Source organism: Scomber japonicus, chromosome 12 (assembly GCF_027409825.1).
Source record: "Scomber japonicus isolate fScoJap1 chromosome 12, fScoJap1.pri, whole genome shotgun sequence".
In the NCBI taxonomy this organism is placed as follows: Eukaryota; Metazoa; Chordata; class Actinopteri; order Scombriformes; family Scombridae; genus Scomber; species Scomber japonicus.
This window is the reverse complement of record NC_070589.1, coordinates 13,952,758-13,964,017: the sequence shown is the minus strand read 5'-3', so window position 1 is coordinate 13,964,017 and position 11,260 is coordinate 13,952,758. Positions and strand designations below refer to the sequence as shown.

Genomic DNA, 11,260 nt, shown 5'->3' with positions numbered 1-11,260 from the left:
AGATTCTGCCTGCTGAGAAGATCTCACAGTCAGATATAAGAGATAGGGGTAGGTTGACCCCAGGTCTATCTGCTGGAAGCAGTTTGGAAGAGCGGGGGAATTTAGCATACCTAATTGTGTATGGTAATCTAATAATGCAATAAAGGAAAAATAGTCATACTACCAAATAAACCACAATTTATAAATGCGTTGTTCTATTTGTGTGATATAGGATTTGTGAAATTTAGTCTACTTTTATTTCTGTGTTTTCTATTTCGTTTATATTTATAATATTATGTTATGATTGTATATCATTTTGGTATTTATGATTGCTATTCATATATATGCATCTAGATAGATAGATACATAGATACATACATACATACATACATACATACATACATGGGAACACAGTGTCAGCTATACAACATAGTGGACCACTGGAGCTACTGGACAGTAAAAACAGTAGGTTCCTCTGCAAAATGAACAAGACTGTTATAGCCCACTTTAGCAAACCCTAATCTGCCAAGTATCAATAGATGTCTCCAAGAATCAAACCAGAGTGAACCAGACGAAACCTAAGTCCACTTTGATTATTTTGATTGATTTGCTTTGAATCCAGTGACCTATTTTTCTCTCATTTGTTGCTTCTACCTCTGCATTAGCTACTCTACCAAGCAATCATATCTGTATAATGTGTAATAGTGGTGGAAGACTGTGTGTTTGTCCAATGTGTATTTGGACAGTTTCTGTTATTTTGGTTCTGTATATTGGTGGGGACAATGTACAAAAAATTTACTGTTCCCCACTGTCTAATTGAGACAATTAGATATGTTTCTATATTATTTAGGCTATACTATGTGAATTGGGTCTTTGGTAGCAATGTTTCATCAGTGAGCAGGACAGCTTGGCGGCAGTATTGAATTTGCAGGACTTTTGCATCAATGTCATGAAGTACTTTGATATATCAGGTAGTTAATTCCCTGAATTCCTCTCAGGTTATTTGATTTATTACAGGTTTCTCATTTGAATGTTTCAATAATGTATATGCACTATCACACATGATCACACATAAAGCTGAGGATGTTCAACTTCACACCATTATCATCCACAAAGGCGCAACAGAGTAAATTGTTTTAGCTGCACCAAACCTACTCAATTTTACCTTTTCCCTTTGAGGATGACATTGATTACGCTCAAGCAGTTGGATTTCAAACAATTTTGGGAAAAACATGCAGTTTTTTTCTCTAATGACAGATGAAAATAGGCATTCTATAAAAAATAAAAATGGAGGCATCTGGATCAAATTAAAGGCATCTGGATGAATATTTTCACCTTGCTCTTACAAACAATATTGGCTTTAATTCAAATGACCTTTTGTACTGGCAGACTGATGAGTTCCAAGAGTTACACACCTGAATACACTGACCCCTTAAAACCCACCATGTACAAGCAGCCTTGTATTATTGGCTGCAGAACAGCTAATAGTCCAGCTGCAGCTACACAACAGCAGCATTTAACCATTGTGTTTCTTTGTTTAAGTGCACCTAAATAGCACTTTGCATGGAAGGGAAGATGCAATTTCATTCATGAGACAATCTTCACTGGATTTTTTTTGCCCTAACAGCTACTGCATTATCAGCTGACCACACTCAGAATAGTCAGTTAGTGATTCAATAATGCAGCACACCGTTTTGTAATTGGGAGCACAGCATGAGAAGTTGGAGTCATGTGCATGGTTTCACTGTTCACATTTGTAAAGTCAAAACCAATAATGGCATGTCCTGAGTTAGAAAGGTTATGTGGGTCTCATGACACATGGATGGATGCTGAAATAGTGATGAGGGATGGCATACCCTGTGCTATTACACAGCATTATACTGAAATGAGATGAATACGGGTTGCCCTTGAATAAAGACCCAGTCAAATGCATTTTGCTTGAGTAATATGTACAAATGGTAGTTTTAGCCTAAAATATTTTGCTGTTAAATAAAACATTTGCTCTGAATAAAGTCTGCAAGGTGCTGTTCAAATCAAACAAAACGGCCTTTAATTGTTCTAAAACTTAAAAAAAATATATATTCATTTGTAAACTAAAAGCAATTAAAGGGAATTCAAATCAATCTATATGTTCATCAAATTGTCTCATTTGGAAGACGATCTAGATTTAAAGTTATGTTATGATCAAAGTAGTTTCGTGTACTGTTTTTGCTGCAGGTCTATTTGTAACTTTAGATCAATACGGTCAGTGCAAGGTGAAAGTCCGAAAGATCAAAAATAAACACTTTGATAGATAGATAAACATGAAGTAATACCAAGAATTTTTCTGAATGAGATTCTATGAATTTCCAATTCTAACTGAAACGTGAACAGACAAGAGATGCGGAATGAAATAAAGTAAATACCACATTTAACCATCCCAAGATGGCTCTCTATAGTTGATGGACAGATACTAAACATTGTAAGACAGACTGGAGTGAGTTTACCAGATTTATATTTAGAGTAAGATGAACTGATCTTACTGTCTGCTAAATGTAACACAAAATATCCAGAGCACTGTCTGAGAATGAATGGACACCTGGAGGACTAGAGAGGTCTGAATGGACACCAAAGTCCTTCGAAAAACTAAGACTATACCTTTATTCTGATGGCACATATTGGACAGTTTGAATTTTGAACAGCTGTAGTGTGAGGAAGGCAGCAATATCAAGATAGTGTCCTTCACAGAAGGACAAGAGGGCACTGGAAAATGAGAAAAAGTGAATTACTGCTGCACTGCTGCTCATGAGGACTCCTGCTGACAGTTTAAAGGATCACGGGATGGAACTGCAGCACTTGAATTAGACTGTTATTGAAAGCCAAACGTTGTGAATAAGTTATGCAATTTGTCTGTCTACGCCCATTTGTCTCACTTACTGGCTGTCTGACTTTCTTTCCCTTTATGTCTGTAGAACCTGAGATAAATTATGTAGGCATCCAGAATATGTATTGAGGCATTGTGTGTGTGTGTCTGCCACTTCACATTATCAACATCACACATCAACACAACATCACCCATCTCAAAACTTGTTGTATTGTGACCAATACATCATGGTTAAATGCTATACAAATGTTTTTATTATTTACTTTGTTTTTATTATTAGTGTGGGGGGAGGGGGGTTAATTGTATGTTTTAATGTTTCTCAAATTACATGTTTTTCTGTTTTATGTAAAGCACATTGAGTTGCCATTGTGTATGAAATGCGCTATATAAATAAAACTGCCTTGCCTTGCCTTTAAATAAAAAATAAAAAATAAAACATGTTGTCTGTCTGTCTGTGCATCTAACAAAGATGTTTAAGATTAAAGAAATAGTTTTGGCACTTTCTTTCTTTCCAAGAGTTAGATGAGAATATCAATATCCCTCTTATTAGTCCATTATGAAACTTCAGCCAGTTAGCGATTCTAAGCACAAAGACTGGAAACATGGAAACAGCGAGCCTGGCTCTGTCTGAAAGTAACAAAATCAATCCTTTAAAACTCAGGAATTGACCAATTTTTGTGGTTTTACTGTGCTGGACTATTTCTAAACCAGGTGCAGACCTCCTGGAGTCTTTGTTATCTGACAGTAATGAAAACACTCAATAAAGTCACAATGCACAACCAAGAGAGTTTCTGTGCCCAACATTGCAGCTGAAAGGAGAGAAAAGCAAATAAACATGAACTAAAGTGATAATGTGCTATATGTTATTTATTTTCATTACTGTAGCCTACATGTGCAGAAGGTTTCACCATAGACTGAGTCAGGTCAGTGCAGGCCAGGCTAGAATCATGACATACTGACGAAGAAGCTCAACAATGTGAAGTAATGTTGGGACAAAATCAGCATTAGTTCATACTGAATCTCTACATGTCAACAAAAATGTCCTTAGATTTTGAGATTATGATTATCATAATTTATTAAGTTAATTAACTGCCTAAACGTGAATGTTTAATAATTGTGTAAATGCCTCGCATGTGCATTAGTGTGTCTGTCCATGTTAAAGTCCACTAACGCATGTCTCATGATATTCCACATATGCGACGAGGTAGTGTCTCATGATTCCTGTTGGACTTTGATCAAACATAACCAGTAGGATAACTAATGAGAAACACACTGTGAGGTATCTGTGTGTGTGTGTGTGTGTGTGTGTGTGTGTGTGTGTGTGTGTGTGTGTGTGTGTGTGTGTGTGTGTGTTTATGTGTGTGTGATGAGCCCTCTTCTCAGTAATGTGCTCAGATCACACTCACCATGAGTGGACCTCTTCTTTATCAGTGTTTGGGTTCAAAGGGAATAAAGAGGAGGAGGCATGTGTGAGGGTCAGGCAGGAGGACAATATGACAGAAATAGATAGATATAGGTAACTAAAGGTTGAAAATTATATTGGGGGTTGCTATTTTAGGCTGCAGAAAATTGACATTTTAGATTTAACAAAGGTTTACATTTCATAATCGTTTAAAGTCCCTTGATGTTTAATGTTTCTAAAGAATGCAGAATAAAATTCAGCTAGATCTGGCTTACCATTGCAACAATTGGTCTTGAGCAAGGTCAGGGGGACTTTGTAAAGTGTTTGCTTTTGTCTGCTGTTTACTTTTGCATGACTGTTGGTAAAAATAGAAATGCTGAAAAGTCATTGACCTATAGCTCATCAAAACATGCTTCTAATTTCAGTGACTCAACAAAAGTGCAACTCATTCAGAAAGTCAATACAAAACAAGTATTTGAGATTTCTTATTTTTGCTAATCATCACTTGTGTTTGTACAGTAGGATAACGTATATGGTAGCAGCACAGTGTCAGCTATACAGCTTTAACCAGTGGAGCTACTGGACATTAAAAATAGTAGCACTTTGCAAAAGGACTCTGTTATAACCCCTTTAACAAACCCTATTCTGCCAACACTTAAGTATCAATAGATTTCTGGAAGAATCAAATCAGAGCAGCTGAGACTTTCATTCACTATGATAAGTCTGAATGCTTTGTTTCCAAACCAGTGACCTATTTTTCTCTCTTTTGTTGCGTGTACCTTTGCATCAGCTACTCTAGCCAAAGTACAGAAAATGATGAGAGTCAGCAAGACAAGCAATTATATCTGTATTAGGTGACAGTGGTGTAAGAAGTTGTCATATCCATTATTTTTACTTGTGTAAAACTGTACAGATTATCAGCAGAACCTAAAGTATCAAAAGTCAAACCATTCATTACACAGGTGGAATGATCCTGTCAGTGTGGAATCATAATTGTACTGATATTACATTTGCAATCATGTAAGCAGCATTACAATATGGTGGCAAAAAACAAACAAACAAAAAACTCCTGTTTTGCACCAATGAAGGTCTAATTTTTGGACCCACTGTTATTAAAATATAGACCATTACACACTAAGAGGGTTGACTAAATACTGACACCTAGCGGTTTTATTTAAAATGAGTTTACGCCAGATGTTTTCTCGGTGGAAGATAATAGTCGTTTTCTTGTTTAAATCAAACCAGTATTGACAGGGAGAAGAAATTCAAACATGTAATGAACACAGTGTATCCAAACAAGCAGGACTATACGTTTTGTTGGTATTGTTTTTTATGTGCGCTGCATTCAAGTCTCGTTGTAAACTGCAGTGATATACGGTCGGAAAGTGGTATCTGCGGCATTGATCAAAGACACCAACACGTTAGGAGTAGATTGTACATAAGACTGGTAGTTTTTTATTGTTATTTTGATTTAGGGTACTTAATGCTTATGAGCTCTTGTTTCAGATGTGTAAATGAAATCATTGGACCACCATTTTGCACCATTTTTATCATCAACTTTTTATTTTTATTTTTACAAACTTATGTTTACTGACCACCTCTAACATCACATTCTGGCAATACTGACATAAACTGAAAAATCACCACTCGTTCTTACATGAACACTAGTCGCATTTGCTCGCAGCTTAATTTGTTTAATGTGTTCATTTTTTCAATATCACCGATGACTTTGAAGGCAGCGTTGTGTCACATGACCCGCGCACAGCTGAGGGATGCTGAGGTAGGCTTGCCCGTTGCTAGCCAGTTAGCCGCGTTAGCTGTGTCAAGTAATCCAGGGAGAAACAGCCGCTGCTTTCCCCCCCTCCCCCGCACCTTTTCAAACAAAACCACCCGAGTGAGATATACTACAAGGCCATGGAGAGGTCACAGTGCATGTGCTCGTCTTTTGTCTCCCCTCGTATCATCAGCTTTTGGTTAGATGTCAATGTCATAATTTGTAGCTAGGGCTGTCCAGTTAGCTCAGCTAGCCTGTGTCTGGTTTTAACGCAGGGCCAAGGCCAAGCGAGAAAAGAGAGGCCGTGGGTGAGTAAATTTAACATTTTTTAAAACCTTGTTTACCTGGTTTAAAATATATACATATATAAACATGTCATATCAGCTTATCGGCTGACCGCTGTTTTAGCTACCCGATACGGTTTTCTTACAGTGAGGAAAATGTAGCCTTTTGTCGGTGGTTTGCACATTAAACGGCACTTTGTCAGTCATGTAAATCCATATCGTTCCCAAATGAGCACTGTCAATACACCTGCGTCTTCTTATCTGTAATTAACTGTTAATTATCTAAATGTCTAATGTGAATTTGCAGTGCTCTAACATTATCGGTTAACGTCAGATGTTGGCATGTGATATTTTGACATTAGTGACACCTGATTTAAAAAATGCATTGTTAGATTGCAGGAAGCATTGTTTTATTTTGCTTCATGTGAATACACAAAATATTTCCCATACTTACGTGTTGTCATAGTGTTTTATCTGTAAAAGGAGTTGTTGTTGATAGTAACGTTATCAGGTTGCAGGGACTGTTGTTGACAGGACCACAACAGTTCAAAATAACTAAATTTTACCTGTAAAGATCCCCTACAAACATGTATTGAAACCTATGATTAACACATGTAAACTTACTTTGCTTGGAATAATAATTTGTGTCTGATATGTTTTTTTTACCAAGAACACATAGGGGAATTACTACATTAAAATCATCAAAATGACATCTACTCCCTCATATCTCTATATCCTTCAAAGTTCAAAATCTATACAAATGCAAATATATTACATATCAGAAATTAAACTGCTGGACACAAGATGTCTCCTAGATGTCCATTTCAGAGAAACTTTCCTCTTTCAGCAGATAAATGTTAAAACAGCCTTCTAGTGTTAAACTCTGCTATATATCATTCTGTACAGTGAAGTATCACAGCATCACATCCAACATTAAACTACAGTAACAATAAGAGAAATAGATTTTTTTAATGGAGAGGAACTCCAAATACATTTTCACACAGCTCATGAATTAATGCAGACATTCTACGTTTGCTTGTCACTGTATCACACACTGAATGTATTCATTATTTTTAGCAGATACATTTTTTTTAGTGCCACCACTGCATAATTTTAAAAGCTGTCTTCTGCACATATACATGCTTACCCATAGTGTTAAGTATCTGTTTATACTGTATCTTTGGAAACCTCCACATCTGGAATTTGGCAAACAGTATAAGCTGTCATCCTTCCTTGTATCAACAGAGCAATGCTGAGCACTGTTGAAGTTCAGTTTCAAGTTTAACTTTGTCATTTCAGATATAAAAATATAGTTAAAATAAGGTAAGGTTCTTCAGGACCAGTCAGTGTAAAAAACTGACAGAACACCAGAAAAAAACATAAAAGATCTTAAGTGTATGGCTGCATCTGAAACAAAGCGCAATTCAAGGTTATAAAGTATGTTCATATTGCAGAAAAATAGAATGTATTATGCATGTCTGAATATGCATGTAAAACTATGTGGTGGGTGCATAAGATGTTAATTTCACAGATGCTCGCAAGAATTATATCAATTTGCACTTATTGCAATACTAAGTAAGTGTAGTCACATTTGGAGACACCCATGCTTGTTCTCCTGCTCACCATTCATCAGGTGTTTGCTCTGCAGTCTGACAGAGAAGGAGAGGAGAAGACAAGAACATCAGACCTCCTTTTGAAGTCATCATCTTCGTCACCCTCAACAGAGCCATGTCTTCATCAGGGTGCTGCCACCTACCTGGTTCTCTTTGTGATTACTCGGGGAACGCTGAATCTGATGCCTCTAAGGATTCAGAGGAGTCTGATTCCACTGCGCAGGCCCAGTACATTGCCAAGGTTACCGCTAAAGACGGCCGCCCACTCTCCACCGTTGTTAAAGCGGTGAGCTTGCAGAGGTAAGCAAGGGACGAGCTCACATGGGGACCTCATGGATATACCATAATTACACTGTACTTTGGTTAATCATCCCACTGTTCTCTTACCTGCTCTGCTGTCTCGCTTACCACAGTGATGTAGGGATGTGTCGGATTTGCCACGAGGGAGCTGGAGGGGAGACACTGCTCTCACCCTGCGACTGCACTGGCACACTGGGTAAAGTGCACAAGAGCTGCTTGGAGAAGTGGCTGTCCTCCTCCAACACCAGCTACTGTGAACTCTGTCACACAGAGTTCACCATCGAACGGCGGCCACAACCCCTCACACAGGTTAGTTAGTGTAAGGATCCAGTACATGGGTGAAAATAACAGAGACTGATTGTGTTGACTGTTTTTGGTTTGGTTTTGTACAAAAAAAGATGGGATTCTGTGAAATTTTAATCTTGTAGATAATGTGCCAACAGAGGGCATCTTCAGGATTTGAGGTGACATGCGCATAGAGATGAGATGGTTGCCTGTCCTTGTAGCAAGCACCCTCTATTCATAGGACTGGTTTTAAGTAGCATTTGTGGCGTTTCTCAAGCTGTATTTAAGGTATTCAACTGAAATTGACAATTTTCTAGACTCTCTTTTTAGACGGCAGTATTTTGTAGTAATCACACCTGCAAGCTAAGGATGCATCAGTCAATCAAAGTAACACTGGCTAAGATGATATAAAATTGAATTGCATTTGTGTTCATGGATGTTATGAATTTTGAAATCATATTGCAACAGTCCGAGTGTAACTGAGGAACTACTTACAAGGCAGAAATGATTATTGACACAAAAAAAAATGTGACAGTTAACCAGTGAACATTTTTTTTTTTGCTCAGTGGCTGAAGGACCCCGGCCCCCGCAGTGAGAAGCGCACGCTGCTGTGTGACATGGCCTGCTTCCTTCTCATCACACCCCTGGCAGCCATCTCTGGGTGGCTGTGTCTGAGGGGGGCCCAGGACCACCTGCAACTGAAGAGCAGACTGGAGGCTGTTGGCCTCATAGCGCTCACCATCGCCCTCTTCACGATCTACATCCTCTGGACACTGGTAGCTAGTGCATTATTTACTTTAGTCTCCTGTAACTGTGAGGGGAAACATATATGTTTCTGTGTTACTGTTGAGATGTACTGTTAGTTTATCCCTTTTGTCTTCTTTACACCCTCAAGTTAGCCTGTTTATAATATCCTGGTGTCTCAGGTAGATGTGGAAAACAATTGTAAACTGGTACAGGCACAATACAAAACAAAACAACAGAAATATGATTTCCCTTTGATTATTGTTGAAATAGGTATTTTTTCTGGTTTTAATGACCTTGAACAAAGTCAAAGGAGAGAGATGTGAGGGTATGTGTAACTTGATATTTTCAAGAACATAGCCTTCACCATTTGCTTTTAAGTTGGCCATAAAATGAATACATACACACATGTATGTACTGATTCTCTTAATTTATTTAACTGAGTAACAATAGCTTTACTCTGCTTTTTACCCTCACAGATCATACTTAAAAGTGTAATATTCTTAAAGAATAGGATGTATTATGAATCTGAAACCTAATCCTGTCAGCAGCAAAGGAATGATTTAAAAATGACAAATTGTGAAAGAGTATCCTACAGCAGTTACAGCTTCAGTCAGCATAACATTCCTGTTCTGCATCCGTACTACTATGTCTCGAATATCTTGATGTCAGTTTTATTGATGTCATTTTTTCCTCCCTTGTCACCTCATGTGTCTTGCCCCCTACCCCGTCTTCCATTCAATCTCAGGTGTCATTTCGGTATCACTGTCAGTTGTACTCGGAGTGGAGGAGGACCAATCAGAAAGTGCGCCTGCTCATGCCTGACATGAAAGGAGCACACACCACCCAGCGTTCTGTGCCGACCAAGTCGACCAAGAAAATGACTGACGAGACCATTGTATGAGTGCAACACAGTGGCAAGAGGAATATTTAAAATAAAGCCCACTGAAGCACTCTCTAAAAACAAAATTAATCATATTAATGAACTTTTGCACTTCATATGGACCATTCTGAGAGGGGAGAGCTACCTCCTCCCTCTGTTTTTTTTTTCTTTTTCTTTTATTGAAGCACTTGATGTAAACTACGACGGTATTGACCGACCACAGATGTGGTTTTGGGAAGAACTCATTCCAGAATCACAGTTGATGTTGCTACACCGTTGTCAATGGGCATCCAGTGCTGGGATGTGGACGACGAAACCATGGATAATGCACTAACCAGCCCAACTGTATGTCCGTGACACAAACTTATGAAATACTAAGACACAAGCTAATGTAGCAGGATATAACTGATTCAGCATGCTACTACAGTATAATATGAGACATATTCACTACCTATAATTCTCCCCGATGCCCCTTCACAATGTATTTAGCTGTTTTTGAACAATGGGCAGCCATTAGCCCGGCGGAGGATAATAATCTTAAAAAAAAAAAGATTGACAAAGTCTATCTGTGAATATTCCTTCTTGATGAGTAGAGGGAAACAGTCGCTCATGCCTACATTCTTGTCTATAATCTAAACCCTTTGAAATTTTCTGGGTAAAGCTTTATCATTGCTGTCTGGACAATGACAATTAAGTCATTTTCCTGTTTTGACAACTGTCAAGGCATCACATGTATATCACACTTGTCATGGGGTCAGTGAAGATTGTAGTATATGGAAGAACAGTAACTGCATCCGTGAAACGGCAGTGCAGTAATGTATAAGAAAATACTATCAAAGGTGTTGAAGTGTTTACATTCTAATTGGGTGAAGTTTCTACTATTGTCATAAAAGTGCATTAAGCAACGGCTCTGCTCCACTTGTAAATGCACCATTCATTAATTGAGCTGCCTAGCAATGACTTAGTGATAATGTCCTACATCACAAGAGATGCAATTTTAAATAGAAGAAAAACAGTGTTCTAAATAGTGAGGTTACTGACTTTTGTCCTATATAAAAAACACAGAAATGTATCAGGACAGGCTGGTACTCAGTAAAGGTGCAAAAGAGACGTGTCAAGTTTTGAGATGTCAA

General features: G+C 38.0%; 1 protein-coding gene across 2 annotated transcripts; it reads left to right on the top strand.

Annotated features, from left to right (window-relative positions):
• Positions 1 to 6,062: 6,062 nt before the first annotated feature.
• Positions 6,063 to 10,180, top strand: LOC128368958 (E3 ubiquitin-protein ligase MARCHF2-like). Of its 2 annotated transcripts, none has more exons than XM_053329889.1 (5): positions 6,063 to 6,326; positions 7,951 to 8,215; positions 8,329 to 8,524; positions 9,067 to 9,276; positions 9,993 to 10,180. In XM_053329889.1, the coding sequence occupies exons 2-5, from the start codon at positions 8,031 to 8,033 to the stop codon at positions 10,146 to 10,148; spliced, it is 747 nt and encodes a 248-aa protein (XP_053185864.1). In that variant the 5' UTR covers positions 6,063 to 6,326; positions 7,951 to 8,030; the 3' UTR covers positions 10,149 to 10,180. The 2 variants fall into 2 exon arrangements, with proteins under 2 accessions (XP_053185864.1, XP_053185865.1); XM_053329890.1 differs by having other exon boundaries at positions 7,936 to 8,215.
• The last annotated feature ends 1,080 nt before the right edge of the window (positions 10,181 to 11,260 follow it).